Source organism: Nothoprocta perdicaria, unplaced genomic scaffold (genome assembly GCF_003342845.1).
Source record: "Nothoprocta perdicaria isolate Ctin4 unplaced genomic scaffold, notPer1 scaffold_18, whole genome shotgun sequence".
Lineage (NCBI taxonomy): Eukaryota > Metazoa > Chordata > Aves > Tinamiformes > Tinamidae > Nothoprocta > Nothoprocta perdicaria.
The window spans coordinates 5,275,598-5,297,501 of NW_020454982.1; the positions used below are offsets into that span (position 1 = coordinate 5,275,598).

Sequence of the window (21,904 nt, forward strand, 5' to 3'; positions counted from 1 at the left end):
GCACAGAGTCAGTGTCAAGCCAGTTACAGACCAAGTCCCCTCCACTCTCGTTGGCTCAGCAAAAGAGTGCTCACAAAGCAGTAACTCCCTTTTGTGCCCAGATTCATAATGCATGCTCTTAACTCACCTTCTTTTGAGCACAAGAGCCTGGGAGGAGCATCAGGAGAGAGCACAATGCCAAAGGCAAGAACGTGGCTTTCCCTTTCTCCAAGTCTTCAATCCTCATCGGGAGCAGATTGCTCTCTGTCTTGGGGTTACCCATCACTTTACACAATTTACACACATGAGCTGGCAGTGGGGATACAGGGTGTACTCACAGACAAACTCTGACACTAAGCTCATGTATTCCCTTTATTGAACTGTACTAGTTATTGCAATCAGATTAAGTCACATTTATAAAGCAGACCATCCAGTTGCACTGAAACCGATTATATTCATTACATAGTTTTAATCACTGTCCGGTGAACTGGCAAATCCAATCAAAGCATTAGTCTTTAATTAAAAAATTAAAAAGAAATATTCAGACAATAGCCAAGCAATCACGTCACAATGCACAGTTACCTAAAATTGCAATTAAAAAGCAGTTAACAAAAAAAAAACCACACCTAATCTTTAACTATCAATATAATACAAGAAGCAACAAAGGGCAACAGCATCAAAGCAGATTTATCTAACACTATAAATTCAGTCAGAAGCAGAAGCTCTAAAGTACACTAGCTGAAGCAGGACAATAAAAAATACTGAGCATGGAATACTTTTAATCTCTTCCATTAATATTCATTTCCAGCTGCTTATAATAGCAGCGCCTCATGGCCAAATCATTAGAGTTTTACATCTGGGTTGCAAATGACACTTTGATTGGATGTAATGTTCAAATGGTCCTCCCCACTGTGCCACCGTCAAGTCTTCTGCAGAGAGGTGTCCTGTAGTGCCAGTGGCTCACTGTGCGTGCTGGCTCAATGTGTGGTTCTGGAAAGACGAAAAAAGGAGACATGCATGAGGGGCAGAATAATAGAAAGCATGCCCATACCCTCCTACTCAGTACCATTTATGCAGAGCTCGACATAAAAGCTTCTCAATTATTACAAAACAAAATGCAATAAAGAAAAAGTACTCATAAGTAACAGCTGCCAAAATGACACATTTGCTTTGTTCTGATAGATCTGTTAATGCTGGCATGAACTTAGAAAAAAATTTCTACAAGCCAAGTACAGCCATAAGGTTTTTTTTTTTTTTTTCTCCTCCTTTCAGTACATATAAAGAAAGTAGTAACACTTCACGGCAAAATCTGCCTTTAGGGATTCCCTTAACTGTAACAATTAAAAAAAAAATCTGAATCGCTGTGGGAACCCTTGCCATATTTTACTCTTTTATTCTCACTAGTAACTGGTGCAAGCACTGGCAGAAAGAGACACCAGATTGTGACACATACTTCTCAGTCCAAGAAATACTTCAGCAATAACAGCTGAACCACCAGTTCAGGCAACAGGGTAACATACCCAGCAGAAAAAAAGCTGGACATGTAACCCAAAAATTAAATTTCTTTAAATAATAGACTTTGCTCTACACTCTTCCTTAAGCCGCTTACAGGATTTCTGTTTTTTTTTTTTCTTTTATTTCTTTTATTTTTTTTTTTCCTGGTAGATTTGTATTAGCCTCCTGTCATCACACTCTTCCGGAGCAGAGGCTGCTGACCTATCCTGCCATTTTGTGCAGGAGCCAATAAATCGTGCAGTGATCTCGGAGCCATATTTTCAGAGCGGTACTAAGTCACCTACATTTTCTCTGCAGTCCTACATATAAGCACAGCTTTGTTCCTGTGACTATTCAGCTTCTGGAGCAACTAGAGATTTGCTTTAACATGAGCTTTTGTTGGGCTGGGTCCTTAGCATTCCCAAATGTACAAAGTCATTTGCATCATTTTAAGCCCGTGTGATTTAACGTGTCTCCATCTGCCTAATAACAAAGGCTACTCAAGTCCACCAGCTTGAAAAATAAGTTTTTAAACTCCAGACGAATTTAGCAAACAATTACTTATTTACAATGACAATGCTTTAAAATAAACTAAGTTTAACTTTTCATAAATCATCTGGTCCCTGTACATTATCCACAGTTACATCTCAATCCGGGGAAGGAAAAAAAGACCTCCCACTCTATCCAGAGGCGACATCTGCCTCATGGAAATGGTCTGTGGAAGAGCTCGCGGGCGCGTTGGCAGCGCGGAGCCCTCCGGACTGCGCGCTCCTGAACAGCCGCCGCCAGGTGTCAGAAGCGCTGCCGAGCTGCTAAACCCCGTCCAAAGCTGCCTGCGAGGTGGCGGGCGGCTGCACGGAGGCAGTCAGGCCCTCGGGCCGCGCGGAGCGAGGCGAGGGCAGCAGGCGAGTGCTGGGCACCCCGGGAGCCCCTCATGCGGGTCAGGGCCACGGCAGAGCAGGACGGCTGCGTCCTGCCTGGCTGGCAATAGCCCTCCAAGCGCAACCCTGCTACACGAAGCGCAGAGCTTCCTGAGCCAAAGCAAACGTGTTGGAAAGCCTAGCAAAGGCAAGGGTTGCACTCGAATAACGCCAAGGGAAGGCACAGCTTCATTTTTAGACAATTTAACATGACCAGGCATAAAATCCAGTGGCTCTTTACTTTGTTTTAGGTGGAAATGTTACCTGTCTTAAGGAGGAATGACCTCTGCAGTGCTGGATGTTATTCTTAAATCAAGTGCTAAAGTTACATAAGAGACCGAATAAAGCTGCATAAACATAATGACAAGGCTGAGCAGGCGCTTGCCCATCAAACCTCCCTGGAAAAGCACTAAGAATAACACACGCTGGAGAATCCACCCGCCACTCCATGCTCAGAACCACTCCTGGGCATTCCACAATGGCCCTTTCTAGCACACTTCATTACATTTCTATTTTTAGGTCACCCTGAATATCAATAAAAGAAACTATGCAAGGTTTACCATCTTCAAATCGAAAGAAGGGCTATTCATGGTAGACAAATCCATACTTATTTAGGCAGTGTCATTTAAGAGATAATGCACAATCAGCACTAGAAGCATGACGCATGGTCTACAGTCAGACTACATGATTTCAAACTTGTGTGGCTTCTGCATTGATTACAGCAGGCAGGTCAATAAAGGAATGGTATGTGGCTCTAAATCTGATAATGAAGCTTTCATTGCAAGCCCTCCCTCCTCAAACACAGGTTAATAATACATCTGAACACTCCTAATACAGCAAATACTCTGTTTTTATGAACAGAGTTTACACAAAGAAGCAAATACATTACACTCAAATCCTGCAGCTATGCTGCTATGCTGAGCTGAGTCAGGTACGAGCTGAAAAACTAAACATACTATATAGTTAAAAAGATAAAATATACATTTTTTTCATATGCAAATGTTGATTTAATGATAATATCTGGGGAATGCACCATTTATTCCCTTTGCATGCATTACTGGCAATCAATATGCCGACTAGTCCCTGGACCGAGCAGTTAATAAACAGAGCCAGGTTTAAAGAGGATGTGGGAAGGCCCTGGCCGTGTCCATAGGGGCAGGCGCCTGTGCGCACTCGGGCCTGCGCGGCCACGACAGCCCCGGCTGGGGCCGCAGGACAGCAGCCCCAGGCCTCACGCACCGGCCGCCGTGATTCTGCCTGTGCCGGGAGCTCCAGAACAGCCCGGTGTGCAGCCAGGAGGCTCGCGGCGGCCTGGCCGTGTCCTCTGCTACCAGGGAGCATTTCTCACCACCAACACGTATTGCAGACTACACACACGCCCTCCGGCCGCGGCCTGGCAACCTCGGTCTCCCCCTTTCCTCTCACCCCCACGAATGGTGCCAGGCTGGCAGCACGTGGCCATGAAGGCCACAACGTTTGGGAATGTGCAACAGTGCGGGGACACTCCTGCCCAAGAGCCTTTTGCTGGCTACCTGGGCACCTTCCCATACCTTCCCCCTACTAGGAGCGGGCTAGCAGGAAACAGCTTTGAAGTGATTTCTCACTCTAAAAGTTACAATTAAGAAATAAATACTGCAGCACTGATCTGCAAAGGAAAATGCAGGAGCCACAAAACCAACGCATCTGCAGGCATGGCGATGTGTGTGATTGCACATGCCTACCTGCACGTAAGCACTATGTGTTTGGGGGCCAGCAGGAGGCAGGACATAATTTGGAAACTGAACATTAAAAATGGTCTTTCACAGCTCCTGTTAGGTCCCCTGGTTTATGCACAGCTCACAGCTGATACCCCACAGAATACATCATTCTGAGACATTATTGCATCTGGAAAACTCTACAGCGGCACTAAGTCACCTGTCAAGATCAAGTAAGTCACAGCTTATTTATAGGGCAAGGTTGGAAAATTTCTTTTTTTCTTTTCTTAATAATCATGCAAAATGGATAGCGATCCTGTTAGCCATGTCAGTGGGAAAAATGCAACTATCCCGAGCCCCAGGGCTGTCTCAATGTTTAAGTGGAATTTTCTGCTCGCTGCACAATCCCCAAATGAACCATTTGTGGAAGTATCTGTGACCAAGAAACTGGGCAATAGCCTTCGTAGGAAATAAAAAGATTTCAAAGGATGGTTGATTATTTGTCTGTGTATATACTGATTGCTCTCTGCTCGTCCCCGGGGACACCCCCTGCCTGCCCTCTGGATGTGGATCAAGCCAGTCTTGCAGGACACCTACAATGAATATTTCTGTGTTTTTTTCCACATGTGCTGTTACGAAAACACTGGCATGACAACCTCCATTTTCAGAGCACTAAGTCAAGAAGGAAGGCATCAGGCTTGAAAGATGATCACTTACAGCAGTTAAACAAACTCTTACAAGCCAGATAAAGATGGAGAGAAAAAGCACACACAGAAAAGCAGCACATGATGGAGCAGCGCTCCAAGCCAGGCTGTCAAGCTGGGAGGCTCCCACACTGCAACAAAATTCCCTGCCAACAAGTCACAGGTGTACTACACAGGAGCAGGTGAAAAAAATAAAATGCAACTGCAAGGGGTGTGATAATGGTTTGAGGCCATAATACATCCAGTCTATAGTGCCATTGCGCATCTGTTACGCATTGAGGTGTTTTGTAGCAGCCATTTCGTAGGTATATTCTCCATGCGTGTAAGCACATACACCTAAAAGACCATATGTTATACAGGGGTTAAGAAACGGCACAACAAGGCTGGAGACACCCACCATCCTCCCGTGAAATTCATAAGCCTTCTACAGTTTTATATATGGATTGGGACTCTGATTAAAGGTTATAAAGCCTCCCTCTCTCTCATTGCAAATCCTATTAAAACGAACAGAAACCATTCCTCAAATCATTTCAATAGGAATTATGCAGATAATAGATTCATGTGACAAACAGCCAACATGAAACTTAACTGGTGATTAGCCCATGGGGTGACCCGTGAATAGGAGCGCGCCTGCGTGCCCGGCAGCGCCAGCACGGAGGGCTCTGCTGCCCACAGCCGCTTCCCGCTGCTGCCTGCTGCTCCTGGCTCCGGCACCGCCGGACAGCAGGGCAGGAGCGGAGCCTGCGGGTGCCGGGGCGCTGCAGGGGCCCCCAGCCCATCACTGCAGCACCCTGGTTCCCTCGCCCCAGCCAGGAGCTGCCCTCCTCCCCAGCACCCAAGAATGGGGTCAGGGTCCTGGCTGGGGCCTCCTTCAGGATTTGCTCTTTCTCCCCGATTTACGCTCCCTTGTCCCTTATGGATTGAGCTGGGAGAAAGGAGAGAGGCAATCCCTGCTTTTAATGTCAATGCATTCAGCTTGCAAGAGACAAGCTAATCCTCAAATTCAGCTGTTGACTCGAGGCAAAGGTTCAAGTCTCGCATTTGAACATTTGAAAAGCAGACCAAACACAAACTGCTACAAGCAGAAGTCATGACGTCTAAATATTTACAAAACACCAACTGCCATACATATATTTTTCAAACTATTTTTGCATTGCTTTAATTTTTAAAATGGTCCAAAAATCTCTCAGCCATTATCCTTCACTGCTATCCTTCATAAGCACATAAGCATGTACGTGCACAGTTACTGTTTTCATCTAACAGCAATCCATAAAGATCAAAATCTTTATGTCTTGACTTTATAAAGAGATTACTTTAGTCAGAAGACACAAGAAGACCCTTGCTTTAGCCATTGAAGATTATGATCTCTATGGAAAGCTGTGAGCCTTAAATTGGTGCTGCTTTAATCCTAAACTGGAGAGGCATTCAAGGGATGCCATGAGCCCGAAGAGCAAAAGGAGAAAGGAATAAAAATAGTGCACACTTCAAAAAAAAAAAAAAAAAAAACAGAAAAGGAGAGCAGAGTTGCAGCAGAGGAGAAACTGTTTATTTTTAATTTTTTGTTATATTCCATTTGCCATCACACACACTAAAGAAAAATCACCTTTGCACCCCCTTGCAGTTTGTATGTGCTTATTTTTAGAACTGTTTGACAATTATCCAAGGGTCTAAGACTAACAGATGGCCTGTCTTAAAGCCTCATATGTTCACTAGTTTGCACTTCTGACAAACAGTAAATGTACTCAAGAGTGTGCCATAAACAGGGCTCAATGAATGCTCAGAACACAATTTAGTTAATACACTTCATTAAAACTGATAGTGGTAACCAATGTTGCCCACAAAACCAGGTGTTAATTCCCCTTCCAGTTGTCTCAGGTAACTCCTACCCAGCGACACTTACCTGTTTAGATCCTGTTTTTTCAGGAAATGCAGTATTATTTCCTTCCTTTCCCCTGGTATTTCACCCACTACATAACATGGTTGTAACAACTGAACTCCAAGTTATCACGGTACTCAATAAAAAAAAGAATTGTCAGGCAAGACAGGTTCACATATCCCTCTTTTATTTGAAGAATCCCTTGAAATTGAGGCAGAGGCAAACGAAAGGTGGCACATCCTTTGTGAAGGGGAAAGTCTGCTGTGTTCCCGCTCCCTCACATCTCCGGGAATCTGATAACTCGCCATACGTCAGGCACTCTCAGTGTTCGCGCACTTTAGACGGCACTTGAACAAATGCAGTTAGAGAGCTGTCCTTTACAAGTTATTGAACCAAAAGAAATCACTTCAAGTGTCTAAGAAAATACATCTGGAGGATTGGTGTCAGCGGAAAGGTGCAGCCAGCTATTTCAAGCGGAAAGAGCGGCCTCGCCGGCGCACGCGGAGGAACGCGGGGCCCACGCGCAGCGCGGCTCCCGCTGCCCAACCCGCATAGCTCCTGCGTCCGGAGGCCAAGGGAGGACCCAGAAGCCATGAAATAGTTACAGAGAAAAACATAATATCCTCAATGCATCACCCACTAAATGCCACTGCTTTTATTATTATTATTACTTTAATAGAGATGTATTTTTTCCTGTGGTTTGCACCATTCGACACCAGAGCGAAGGTGCTGGGTGCTGCTCTCCAGCCTCCGCACGGCACCGCACATGGACACGGACACAGGGACACAGAGATATGGACACAGGCTCGGGTGGATGCCCCCGCCCCCGCTGCCTTTGTTCTGCGCTCCGCGGCCGCCGGCGCTCGCTTCCGCCCGGGAGCCTCCGAGCCAGGGATCTGCTCCATTTCATCTCCATGCCTAGGCTTCTCTTGCTAATTTTAACACAGCCTCAAATTCCAATAGGCATCTCTACATTATTCTGGGGTTCAAAAATTACCTGTTTAAATACCATTCTTACATTTTTTTTTCTCTGTGCCAGCATTTCCTTGGAATAGCTAAGGATTTTTTAAATGATTTATGTATTTAATTTCCCTTCTAATTCAGGTTGTTTAGTCCTAATCAGGCTTTGACAACTCACCTAACATGTTTCTTTCCCTTTCCACAAGAGACTAATAATTCTGCATCATCACTCTTCCAGACCTGCATCTACTTGTTTTCTTCTCTAAAAACTCACAATAAAACAAGGTGGATCTATTAGCAATGAACTCCAAAAGCTAGTTTAAGCCTGGCACAGCCTCTCATATCCTATTAAATATTTCACTGGAAAGTCTCTATGCTTCTTCCAAAAACACCGGGTAAAATACTGAAGTACAAAAGCAAACTAAAGCCTTTGGGAAAATTTCCTTACCATGGTGCTTTGGAAATAAAAAACACTGGAGAATACATTATTAAGAGATAACCAGCATTTTCTGTTACAGAAACTAGCCGTAAACATGCTATGATTCACTCAGGCACCCAATGAAACAAGGGAGCTAATAATACCTGTCTTGAGGGACTGCTTGCTCCTGAGGATTTTACTCAGAAATGCAAATTTACTGGCATCCTTATGACTTGTAGTCTGCAGTATGTCAGGCACAAGATCAAAATACACCCAGGGAAGAACCTTGCACTTCTTAAATGTAAAAGGAGGGGTACAAGCTTAATTACTGAGTCAGAAGTGCATGAAAATGGAGTATTTTTAGAATTCCTGCACTTCTCCTCCCCACCGCCACCCCCAAAATCCTGGCAATTCTGTAGAGCCCGGTGCAGGAAGGGGCATGTCCAGCCCCAGCACAACCCGTGTGACTGGTCCTTTGGCCACAGCGTGGAGGGCCTGGGGTCACGGCCACCATCCTGCACCCGCTCACTCGGGGCGGCCAGAACAACCTCCGGAGCTGCCCCAAGGAGCCGCAGCGCCGCATCCCAAATCTGCCTGGGATCTAAGCCACGCACTAAGGGGTACCTGGGACGTACCTACCATGCACATCAACACCCCTTTCCTCATGGCACACCAAAGACTTCAGCTCCGCTCCCAATGCTGATCTATTTTTATCTGTTTCCAGGTCCTACTCAGGGAAGCAAAGTGTTTCAAAATCGTTTGCAAGGGGAAAACTATTTTCCAGGAGCCCTTATTAGCTATTCCGCTCAAAAATGTGTCACTCTGCATCACAGCTTTGTTGCTTCATTTGAAGCCTATCTGAAGGGTATCTCGTTAATCCCTCCTTGATCTCTGGGAAAGCACGTTGCAGAGGCCCCTTAATTGTTGCTTTTTTTGAGGGCTGGCTGCCTTTGAGGCTCTTCTATAAACAACCCATCCTTCCCCAGTTTGGGCTCTACCACAGCCCCAGCATGGTACCCTGACACCCTTTTTACTCAAAAATCCTCAAAGCAAAAGGGAACTGCTTTACTTAGTACCTTCACCAGTCAAAATATGTAGACAAAAAGCTTAATTGAAGGAACATTTCCATGGGAATATAAACCAAAAAAAAGCCCAGAAATTCAAAGTTGAACCTAAAACTGTCTCTTTAACCTGCCTTGCTGTTCTTAGGTCACTGAACAGCATTTGATTTTTTGCAGCGTTCTTTGTAGCAACAGTTTAGTATTATGTGGAGCTCAGTAAAAGTGGGCCCAAAATATCACCAAGATGAAGTAATCTCCTCAAAGATGTCACAAGACCAAAGAGGGAGGCCATCTCACCGACGGTATATTTGTGGACCCTCTGTAACTGTTAGAAAATGGGATTTTCCAGCCAGGGAAGGGCTGCAGAGGAGCTGGAGCGAAAAAGCCTGGCCGAACCCACATGCCCTCCTGCAAAGGCGAGCCCTGCCCCTACCCTGAACTCCCAGCAGGGGCCTGTTACCCGTGTCACCAGAGCTGCTCTGAAGGAGCGCCGTTGCCCTCATGGGCAGCCTGCCCTGTTGCAATGTATTCGACTAACACAAGAGCCATGAGGGGGCACGGAGAGCCAGCGGCCCGGCCTTCAGCACCTCGTCCTGGTCACTGCACACGCGCACCGGCCCATCTACGGGACGTTCCTGAGCCCTTCCCCGCGTGACGTAGGCAGGATCCACAGCACAGGCACAACCTCAAAACAAGCCATTCCCTACATTATTTTACCTTCTTCCTTTCCCCTCAGGTCAAAGTGTGACAAAACTACTTATTCTCAGAAGAGGACAGTAAATCAGAGCACTAACTGCACAAATATGAGTCTGTTTGATCATACTCCTTTGAAAGCAGAATCAAAGTGACCGAGTGGCCAGCTACTCCAGGCTGCTCTATCTCTACATCTGTGTCTTGGCTTCCTGAAGTACCCAGGGCCAAAAATACTGACATGGCCTTGGGACCGAGGCAGACACCGAGCTATGGGCAGGACTGGCCCTAGACAGGAGCCCTGGAGTCACAAGGCAAATCACCAACTTACTTGAAAACTCCTCCTCCTCCTCCTTTTGTTCTTACCAGGTCCCACTTTTTCCGGAGTGCTGCTCACGCTTACTCCGGATGTGTGACCCCGTGGAGCAAGGGGAAGAACGACGAAGAATTAGTGGGAATCTCTCCCTGCTCCTTCAAAGCATGCAGGAAAAACAGGCCCTGAGCAAGACACATGACAGCATGTAGAGGTGAAACCTGCTCCCACAGCCTTCTGCTGAGTGGGAGAGAAATCCTGGAATTAAACCCCACTTTTCTAACTCAGCAAATCAGAGGTAAATCCATAAGATTTACAAATTTCTTCAAGAAATTATATTTCAAATTCCTTCTGATGGTAAATGATGGAGGCTTCACCAGCACCACAGAAGTAGGAAGCAGCAGTACAGTATCAATCCAGGATTTCCTGTGTGAAAAACTTCAGCTTCAGATCTAAAATACAACACACACAATGTTTGCAAGACTGAGAAAACACATGACGCTTGCGAAACATTTATTATCTTCCTGGGGAAATGATATAGAGGACAAAAGGGGCTGTGTTTACTCCCTCCCCAGCTGCTTTTACAATCTAATAATTTATTTCTCCTGGATATAAATTTCAGATTTAAACGAAATCCCCAAAACCTAAAGATGCCACATAGTAGAGGCTGGAGCAGTATTTCTTTCTCTTTTGGAGGTGGAATGTTTAATGCATTGCTCTGTTAACCAGTAGCCTTAAATTTCTGGGGGAAAAAAAAAAGACAAGCAATTAGACTGTGGCAGGCCCTAGATGCAAATATAGGCGACTGGTGATTACTACCTTCATACACAGAGTTAAAAATATCTGGTTATTGAAAATGATTTTCTGAGCCCGTGGGGGTTTATCTAGGTTTAGGCTGCGATGTTTATTTTTTCTGCAGCGCCGTTCTGGGGGATTCTTCTACAACATTCCCCTTCCGTGCTGGCTACGTATTGCGCACCCTTCTGCAAACTGAGGCCCTTCCAAGCTGTAAGAAATCCCCACAATCAGCCACACAAACATACCCTCTCCCACAAATGTAGAATGGAATAAATCCCCAAGCCCTTTCCATGCACAGGTAAGACAGCAGGGCTCTGAAGGCAAGCGTAAAAATGCAGGGTATAAATTCCCGTTAACTGTTACAAATCCATCCATCTGCTCACAGGCTAACTAGCGACTCAAACTGATGAATCCACTGAAATGCAATTTTCAAGTCCACTAGCGTCTGTCCTCTTCAAGTAATAAAGTAAATGTTTTTCAATAACTGCATTGCTTTTGAATGCCAATTTCTATTTAAGTAGGTTGTGGATTTGGTTCTTTTTAGAAAAAAATAAAATAAAATAGCAAATGTCTTTTCTTTCAAAAGGTCAAACGAAGCTTTTAAAGAAAAGCAAGCCAGAGAGGACAAAAGTCCAATCAGATAAATGGTGTGTGTAATGAGTGTGAACCACGGCTGCCTCGGGTTTCTTCAATGGGCTCTAGGATAGGATTTGGCACAAACAGGCTGAGATGTTGAAGCTTACATCTCTTTTACTGCAGACAAGAAATTCACTAAAATATATAAATAATGAATGTGGCTGGGGATCTCTGCTGGTACTACTGCTGGTTCTGCAAGATGCAGAAGCAGAAACAGAGGCTGCTCCATGTTTTTGTTATTAGTGAATCCTTGTTCTCCAGCAATAAACAGGGAATATTTTGTCTGAAATGGCTGCTGCCGCACACGCAATATAAGTTTCAGGTCTCGAAAAGTGCCAGCAAATTGCAGAAAGATAAGTTACAAAGACGTACCTAATTTGCTGTGATGAATTGTGTGCATGCTTCAGTGATCAAAACTGCAGCTGAGACCTATTATATTTAATGATCTAGACATTTCTTGTGAAAACACTCAGGCATATACTGCTATGTCTGGACAAGCATCCCCGTTTTGCTCTAGCAGCAAGCAAATGAAGAGACGGAGCTTCTAAGCGTGTGCCGTACACCACTGCCGCGGAGCTGCTGGGAGCGGAGGCTGCTTGAGCCTCTTCTGCTGCCTCCCTTCAATGCTGCGGACGCTCTGTCCTTGCAAACGCTCCCGTGAAAAGCGACTCGGTTCCTTTGCACCATAGCGACACTCACAGGAGGACACAGAGCTAATCCACGATCCCATCCCAAAGCGCTGCCCGCAGCAGCAGAAAATCACGGGGCTCCTACCAGGGACCCAGTCCAGTACCCGACAGGAAAATCCGTGACACACATCTTGGAGGAAAAATGAACCTGAAACTCAAACCCTGGTTTTTCATTTGGCGAGCACCCCACTGGGAAGGAGCTCCGAGGAGCACAGCGGCTCCTGGGGACAGTGGGGACAGCAGCACCTCGGACCCGCTCCTCCTGCCTGCAGCCGGCGTCGACCCAGCTGCGCGGCCGCCCGCGGAAGGGCAGAAACCCAGTTTTCCATGGCCTCCTACGGGGCCAGGAATTTGGCCATTTCGAGACGCAAAGAATGAAAAATCCTCTGGACCCAGACCCAGATCAGGACATTGCAGTGAGCCTGGCTCCTCCAAGACTGTCCTGCGTGCAGGATTCCAGATTCATAACGCAGGAATAACACAACCACATAAAGAGCACGGCTAAGCTCAATTCAAACATGGTTTAAAAAACAGAGGCCACTACAGAATATTCTTGCTCGCGCATGTTAAAGAACTTGATTTTCTCCCTCCTTGGTCAGTTTGATCCTTTTTCTATTGTTCTTCCCCCAACAGAATGGAATAAAACCCAGGGCTGGGCACTTCCCTCCAGCAGGAAGGATTTCACATGTTATTTCATTCACCTGATGAGCTGCTAAACACTATCACAGTGGTAATTTGTGACAGTGTGGTAAGGAATGAAGAAAAGGTATTTGTTAATTGTTGACATAACAAAATTAATTTTCCATCCCTAAACTTTTTCTCATCTCTCCTGTGAGCTCTGATGCAATGTTACTGACTGGCATTGCTGAAATGCCAACTTGCATTTCTCATCCTTAATTTCTCTCTAAATGTCATTAGTAATTGTTATTGCCAGACCATAGAGTGCAATCTGCTCTTTCGGAAAGAAAATCCATTTCCCATTTCTTCCCTCGTGCTTCCTCCTTTTGGTCAGGAATGCCTGTTTAACAGTAGCACGGTCCATGTGCTCCGTTTCCAAAAGGATGGGAATGCATTCATCTAGCTGGAAGTGGAACATTCCTGCTTCATTTATTTATGTACAGCATGCCCAGACCTTTATGAATAGCAAATTGTATATTCAGAGAAGTCTTTAAAGCCCATCTTTCAAAAACACTAACAAGTCTTAACTGAGCAAAGCTAGTAAGTTGGGCAAAGAATCATCTTTTAACATGCAAACTCTCTTCCAGATTGTCCCATAAATCACTCTTCTGGTGGGAAATTATATTTTTGACTATAAAAGCAGAAAATGTGTGTATTACAGTTTTTTCCATCATATAAAAAAAAAAAAATCCCTCAGCAAGGATATGTAAACTACAATCCAGCTTTTGTCCCAGACAGATAAGTCTGTTTCACTCGTTTACCCATGTGAATAAGAATAGCTTCCACCTCTGACACTTGCATTCAAAAGGAGAGCCAAAAGTGTAAGGGATTGGCTCCCTGCACACTTTTATGGAATGTGTCAGTAATTTATGTAGTCTGTGTCCAGATCCTACAAATTTGGCCTCTGATCTAAGGGGAGAGTGGTACCTTGGCACTTTGAGGCAGTTTTACAAAGGCCTCTGTGTATCATGATGGATCTTTAACTGGCATCTATATTCAGCACATCACACACATGGGTGCATGTCTGCTTTATATTTTGTGACATACATAAAGTAAATAGTTTAATGCTAGATGTCATTTCGATATCCATTAACTAAAGGCATCTTAGCACAGAATAAATAGACATTTGGACATTTCCAACCTGGAATTGTGCTTTCAATAAACACAATTGATGCATATACATTGTCTCTTGGCGGCTTACACACATGCCCATCTGTTGGGATGGCATGGTGCCTATGCAAAAGTTGGTTGGACCCTTGCCCTAGGGCATAGATGACAGGCAACGGCGGGTTCAGTTGGGCAGCCTGAATAACGGATCCAAGTGCCATCCCTGCTGCAGGAAGTCCCTTCTGTGTGCCAGCACTGCCACATTGCAGCTCCATGCCTCCTTACACTTGACCACACATGTTGACACTTGGGTGCGCTTAAGTGCATTAATGACTCAAGCGACGCCTCTCACCTGCCGCCTCCTTTCTCTTTTCCCCCTCGGTCTCTGCCCTGGCTCCCTGCTCCAGGCTCCGCACGCGGCAGCGAGGTGCTCATCGGCCAGGACCAGCCACACAACTGCTGTGTGAAACTGAGGAGCTCTTTCCTGTCAGGGACAGACCGTGGCAGCCCTAGACGTGCGCAAGCTTCACCTCAGGTGAGGCTTTGCCGTCTCGTGAGATCTGCCTGCGTCTCACCAAGAAGGCCCCGGGGACAACAAAGCAGCAGCAATACGTGGATCAGAACCTTCACTCCAAACAAAAAACGCTGCATCTTGTCACCATGTCAAACACAGGGCACCTCCAGCTTTCTGCAAGCCCCAGAACCCCGCAGCCCGTGCACGAGAGGAAGGTGCTGGCCCTGCAGCACGGGGTGTGCGGGGCCACCAGCCCCTGCCTTATGGCTGGCACTAACCCCGGAGACGTCCAGCGGGGCCCGCGCAGGCTGCGCGTTGGGCCCCGGCCTCCTCCCAAGCCGGATTTGCAGATCTCCCCGGAATTTATGAACAAACCCAGACACCTAGTAGGCAAAATTCCTTACCCCTGTGACAACAGCTCTGGTTTCGCAGTCCATAAAGGACTTTCAAGGCAGGCAGACTCAATATGATGGGTAGGTGCCTACAGCACTTTCAGTTTTTAATTATTGTTAGTTATAATTATCTGGCTGTGTCTGAATGAAACCCAGCAATATGGCTGGAATAGATTTTGGATTTCTTGTAATTTATTAGCTTTATAACTACTAATAATTAAAATTTAACAATGCTCCAAGCACCACAGCAACATTTTAAAAGAAATGTTAGCCAAATCTGCTAGCAAAACTGCCTATGTCATTTTCAGGATTTTAACGGAGGACTGAGTGACATTCAAAAAGAAAAAAAAATTCAAGAGGTAGACAACAGACTCTGAAGAACCTTTCAACAGCCAAAAGACAAAGGTACAGATTTTGTTTAAAAGAAAACATAACTTTTTAGTTTATTAGCAGAAACAATTAATCCTGTGCATTATTTTGTTGATACTTCATATGAAATTTAGAGCTTGTGGTTTGTTTCCAGCAAGAGGCTCCTACTGATTAACATTCAAGCCATGCATAAATTCTAAAATACAGCAAAAAATAAAGTACTGCTCTGATTAAAGATCACTTAAGTCGCATTCAAGTCACATTTAAGATCCCGTTTGCCCTGCCACCTACCCACTGCCTTGTGTTGTGGCATCCTTATACAAGGTTGGTTATATACCATCCTTATGGTATACAAAATACCATAGATATTTGTTTCACAGAATCACAGAACAGTTGAGGTTGGAAAGGACCTTTAGAGATTACCTAGTCCAACCCTTCTGCTCCAGCAGGGACAGCCAGAGCACGGGGCACAGGGCGGCATCCAGGTGGGTTTGGAAGATCTCCAGAGCAGGAGACTCCACAGCCTCCCTGGGCAGCCTGTTCCAGGGCTCTGTCACCCTCACTGTACAGAAGCTCTTCCTCACATGGAGATGGAACTTGTCTGTGTTTCAACTTACACCCATTGCCCCTTGTCCTGTCACTGGCCACCGCCAAGAAGAGTTTGGCCCCTTCCTCCCTGCATTCTCCCCTCAGGTATTTGTACGTGCTGATCAGATCCCCTCTCAGTTTTCTCTTCTCCGGCTCGCTTAGTCTCTCCTCATACAACAGATGCTCCAGTCCCTCAATCACATTTGTGGCTCTGCTGCAGGTTTCTGCTGCTGTGCCTATGGACACTGCACAGGGACTCTGCCCTGGCTGGCAGCCCCCATGGCCAAACTGAGATGACCTGCTCACCTGGACAGCCCCTGAGAGAAAAGAGGCCCAACATTGAGGTGACATTTACTGCCGACTCCTTACAAATAAAAGACAAGCTGCTTTGGGCTCAATCTGCTGTAATCAGCAGAAAGAATCCCAAGGACTTTGATGTGGACCAGATCCAGCCCCTGGAGGACACTCAGGGTAAATCATTATTAATATAATGAGTACAATTTCTGTGCAGCAGTTCATGCCTGTTTATGGATACAAGAAAACTGCCAGATTTTCACATAAAATAAAAGGGAGACAAACCTTAGTGTCAGACAAAGAACCAAAGTAGCCACTATCCTTTTGATACATGTCCATTTAAAGAAACCGGGCACTTAAAATTACAGTAAATTTCTCCAGTGAAGCTCCCTGAATTTAGTGATTTGACATATCTTGAAATCAGCATAGAAAAGAAAGCTTTTTATTCATAGCAGGCAATAAAACACCTGAACACCTGTGCTAGGAAAGACCTGGCAGGTACCCTGCTCCCTCGGCACTTGGATTATTTGTGCATTGTTTATTATATCCCTTGCCTTAGTTTTCATCAATTGTAATCATTTTGGAGGAAACAGTATGATTAACGGTACACAAGCAAACAGCAGGAATTAATCCTTTAAATACAAATACTTCCTCAGTTATGTGAGGGATCTTTGGAAAAACAATGTGGCAATGGAGTACATATGGAAATCCTCTTCAGTTTCCTTTAAAAACCACTGTTCAGTCACAATTTGCTTAACATGATTCTTGATGCCAGCAGTTAAGGGTATGTACTTCACCTGTGAATAATTGCACCCATTGAATAATTGCACACATCTAAATCTCAGCACCCACTGGGTATCATAATTTCTGACCCATCTTCTGAGTTGGCAGGGCTCCCTATTATGTTTCAAGTAGCAGGTAGCAAAGACCTACATGTTGGTCACCAAGGAGCCAGTTCATTTCCTAAGCCTGGATGTCCTGTGTGCCATTTCAGCTTTTGCAGTCTGTGCAAAGCTATAAATCTATAAAATATGCATAAATTTTGCTTTTTGGGAGAGGTTTTTCATCATATTCACAGAGGTCAATCTTTACAAACTACCATGTTATGAAGTGAGGGTGTGAAAACCTAAGAAGTGCTACTGGCCTTTCCTCCAATTTCTGCTGCTCTAACGGGGAACTGATTTTCCTTTCGTCCTGTTTGGGATATAACACACAGAATTCTCATTATGTTTCATACTTCACCTTGCCAGGTTTGCTTTCCTTATTTTTAATGTAGGCAACTGAGTAACATCCTGTTCCTTTTGTGGCAGCAGCACCCCGGTGACCCACGCCACGGGATTCGCCACCTCCGCAGAGAGCTTTGCTCCTCCGAGCTCTCCTAAGCCGAGCCGTCGTGGCTCCAGCAAATTGGGTAAACTTCAAAGCATAAACATGCATTAAAACACAACTACCATTTCAGAGAAGAAATGAGGGTGTTTCAAGGGTGTTAATGCTGCTGCTGCTGCTGAAGCAGTGTTTGCACCAGCACTAAAACATACACTTACAGTGTCAACCTTTTTTTTTTGTCACATGGCATATATATGCCCTTCTTGACGTCCTTTGTGTTTAATGCAAAGGTTTAAAGAAATATTCACAAATTAGCAGCGCTAATTCATGCCACTCCATGACAGCTCTAAGAGCTACCTTTTCCCTCCCTTGCATAGCATTTTGCCCACTCTCCTTGTTTTTCTAGCCTTTTTGTAAGCTCACCATGCTAAATTTCTTCTTGAAATATTTAAACGCTCAATTTTTAAAAAGTATTTTCAGTGGCTTCACTTAAAAATACAAAGAAGCAAAACAAAGCATAGGCTTAGATTTTTGCTTAAAAAGGAATAATTGTTATTTTACAGCAGTGGGAAAGCAAAATCAGGACTGAAAAGTCAAATTCATCAAGCAGAACCGTTTGATGGATGGTGATTTTCCCACATAAGAACAATGGTGCTGTTAAGAGACTGAAAGGTTTATGCAGATTCAACTGTTAAGAGCAGCTGAACAACTGATTCACTAAAATAATACTAAATCTTCATTACTTGACAAAAGAACAACAAACAGCTGAGGAATTCAGAACAGGCAAGTTACAAATAAGCAATTGATGAGATAATCATGCCAAGTCAGACTGATTCAAAAGGCTCAAGCATTTCCATCTGATTTATATATGTTGGTTCAGGTATTTGAATTAACAAAATCCCTGACATCGAACACATTTCTGAGTCACCACCAAAATAATGACTAAAACTGTGCAACTTACTATTACATTTTCATTCATCCAAAGCCATTCAAAACTATTTATGTAATTATCATAAGCACAGAAATTCTAAATGCACATAAATCCTACGTAAAAACTGGAAAATGACAGTTATAATTTATCTGATTAAAGCCACTATTTGTGGAGATTTTGCTTCACACAACACTTCAGAACTGAAACAGTATGTAATTAAAATGGTTAATTGCAGAGAGAAAGCCACCGTTAAGGCTACAATTTAACAGTGTTGTCTGTCTTTGACCATCTGATTTTAAAGGTTAATGTAGTGACCTAGGAAGCCAAATGCACCCACTTTAATCATGCTGGCATTCTGACCAAACACCACTTTAAAGGAAAAATGGGAGGAAAAATCCAAGCTGGCTTTGCAAGCCACCACTGCCTTCATAAAACGTTCATAGTGAGAACACACAAAATCTGCTGACTTGATTAAAATATTAACAAGGTATAGTTAAAACTTTTGTACACTTATGCAAATCAGGCTGCTAGAACAAGGGAAAGAAGAGATTCCCCTGAGAGAAAAAAATAGAATCAACAAAGTGAAAAGATCAACCATCCTTCCACAGCGTGACAGCACGACACAAGAGGCGGCAGCTTGGGAATTCAGCAAGATAAATAAAAACCCTCCAAAGTTTAAGTAAATCATGGAATATAGAGCTAATAGGTTCAAATGAGGAGCAGTCTATAAGATGCCCGTGTTTGCCTGGGGCCGGTGGCAGGTAAAGCCGCGGGGTGCAGAGCCGGGCGGGCGCCTCGCTGGGGCACTTGCAGGTTAAAGCTCTGCAGCTGTTTTCCGGCAAGAAAACTGGTCTGCAGGAGTTTGCTCTGCCCTCGGAGCCACGGAGGTTGCAAAGCCCGATGGGGACTAGCAGGGAACGCTTCGCCCGGCTGAAGGCCCCGGTGCTGGCTGTGTAACGGGTAGGAAAAACCCTGTTTGCAGAACCTGCTGCTTTGAAACAGGCTTTGCTTTAGTGAATCCTCCAATTAAAGCATCATGTTCAACTGTATGAGCAGTTTGCTATGGTACTTAGGCAGGTAAAATTCCTTTACTTCTGACTTAATAGCGCCGAAGGAGCAGAGGGGGCATCCTGCTGTTTGCTTAGTCTTTGTATGTTAATCAGTGCCTAAATTATTAATAGAGAAAAAGAAATTATTTACAAGGAGTTTGACGTAGACATGTCAGGACGTAACAACGCTACTGTCAAGAAAAATAGTCATAAAGAATCATGATATCTGTCCTGCCTTATTTATTCCAGGCACACTCAGAGACCCCCGTCCCCTGGCAGTGCCCAGGAAGGCTGAGCCAGACTGGGGGAGGCTTCTGCGGTTTCAGAGCAGAAGGAGAAACCACACTGAGCATATGCACTTTTTCTAAACGCAGCACAAGCATGATGATTACACATGGAGAGAGAAAAAACAAAACAAAACAAACAAAACAAAAAACAACAGCTTTAGCATTGCTTTTACTCGTGTTGCAAACGTACCTGAAGCTCTGTCTGGAAAAAGAACTTCTGTGGGCACTGGGAACAGTCATAAATTTTATCTTCCTGCCCATGGACTGCAAAGATGTGTTGCTGCAGTTTATTTGCCTGTACAAAAACTGAAACAACACAGTATGGTTAGTTAAGACTGCGCTTCACATAACACATCCCCTCTTGAACTACACATTTACAGTTGCAAAAGCTCTAAAAAGCCCAATGATATCTACTGAAGAAGTGCCTGCTCTACTTGGTTCTGCAGCATTTTCTTCCAAGTAGTCAATTTAGAGTCTCCAGGCTGACAGTCAGCTTTAGTTCTAACAGACTCTAAATCCTATATAGATTTTTGATATTTCACATAAAGCTAACACTGTCCACGGGTAACTGGAGGAACTCAATCATCAAACCAAGAAAGGACGTCACTGCTCCTGCAGGGAGCCCTGGGCCCACCACAGGTGCACCGGATGCATTTTTAATGCAGGACAACGGGGCCAGGGGAGGCCTCGCTGCCTGCTCGGGAAGATGCGCAGCCCAGAACAGCATTTCTGGCAGTCTGAAAGGGCAGACTGTCACAACTTCCAGGCCTTAAGGCTGTACATTCAACACAATAAAAAGATTGTGATTTAACAGCACAAATACCCTAGCACCTGCACGATGACTTTGGACTGATTTTTTCAAGTGGAATTTGGAAGTAAAACACATTGAGTTCAGACTTTATCTGGTCTTTATTTGTGTCTCATTTACATGCATGATCATCAGCACGTGAAAAGAACTTCTTCAGTAGAATTAAACACATTTGGTTAAGGAGTCATTTTGTAGGATGTTTCAGGAAAGGACAAATTAACAAGCTCACAAGGAAACTATGTTCTCAAAGCGTTCCCCTCATTCCCACTGAAGCTGAAGGAATTACGTATGATGAGCACCCCTTTACTGTCAAGAGGACCACAGTCACACATGTATGTGGGATTCATTTTTCATATTGAACACTTAAATGTTAAATCCTATTCTGAACAGTGCGTAAAAGGCAACCTCTAAAGGCATTCTGCAGGTCCTTTAGCCAAGATGATTTGCATTTATGAGGCAGCTCAAAATGAACTACAGGGGATGAACACACAGCAGACATTCAGATGCTGCGCTTTTAGGGAGGAGTGGGAAATGGGCCTCCATGAGCAAAGAGACCCTGAAGAAACCCCTGAGAAGCAGCTGTCAAATCTACCCTGTTGCCCCAGTTTCTCTCATCAAAGCTAACCAGGTTGCTTAGCCACGTGAATAAGGGTTGTGAGAGCAGGTCCACCCCTCCCAAAGCGCTGTGTCATGAAACACATCACACCTTCACCCTGCACCCACAATTAAAAGGACTGTTAATTGCAAGCAGGGAGCTCATTGCATTGGGACAGTGCTGCACGGTGTCAAAAACCAAAGCGCAGCTCTTCAGCTCTCGCTCTGGGTTTAGACAGGTGATATTTTAAACATTTCCAAGCACAGTATTTCTTTTCCCAGGGAAAGGAATACAGTATTTTACAAATCCCCTGTGTGCCGTTTCTAGATCAAGCCATGCACGCTGAGGCTTGTCTTGGTTGCCCTGCCTTACCTGTGAAACAAACAGGGCATTTGAATGTGCCTCCCATCCCCTCAAAGCTGTGCTCAATCAGGTGACACAGGAGCTTCGCCGGCGAGTCAAACATCTGGTTACACAGCTTGCACTCATGATTGATGCCTTCCTCTGCAAGGTTCAAATGATACAAGTTGTTAGTGACACAGCAGATTAGCGTCGCGCGCGCAGCGCCCGAGAAGCCGCACGCGGCACCGCGCGCACGGAGCAGCCAGGGCCCCGGCTCCGTGCGCCAGGCAGAGCGCAGTGGCCACCAGCGCCATCGCGCTGCTCCGCCTCGCTCTGTGCCGCAAAGGAAGCGGCGCTGCTCTGGACATATATTATTAAGTGCTCAAAGAGCA

The 21,904-nt window shown here is 44.9% G+C and overlaps 1 protein-coding gene across 1 annotated transcript; it reads right to left on the reverse strand.

The window, feature by feature from the left end:
- Positions 1-338: 338 nt before the first annotated feature.
- LOC112944956 (zinc finger protein 423-like) lies at positions 339-21,669 on the reverse strand. Its single transcript, XM_026036474.1, has 3 exons — positions 21,543-21,669; positions 19,958-20,073; positions 339-969 (listed from the first exon to the last, which is right to left on the reverse strand). The coding sequence occupies exons 1-3, from the start codon at positions 21,634-21,636 to the stop codon at positions 940-942; spliced, it is 240 nt and encodes a 79-aa protein (XP_025892259.1). The 5' UTR covers positions 21,637-21,669; the 3' UTR covers positions 339-939.
- Positions 21,670-21,904: the final 235 nt, after the last annotated feature.

What these genes read in the sequence shown, in the direction of transcription:
- LOC112944956 (XM_026036474.1), bottom strand. Translation starts at nt 21,636, where the DNA reads ATGTTTGACTCGCCGGCGAAGCTCCTGTGTCACCTGATTGAGCACAGC. An exon ending in ATGCCCTGTTTGTTTCACAG is followed by an intron (nt 20,074 to 21,542) that starts GTAAGGCAGGGC and finishes GTGTTGTTTCAG; the next exon opens with TTTTTGTACAGGCAAATAAA. An exon ending in TTTTCCAGACAGAGCTTCAG is followed by an intron (nt 970 to 19,957) that starts GTACGTTTGCAA and finishes TCGTCTTTCCAG; the next exon opens with AACCACACATTGAGCCAGCA.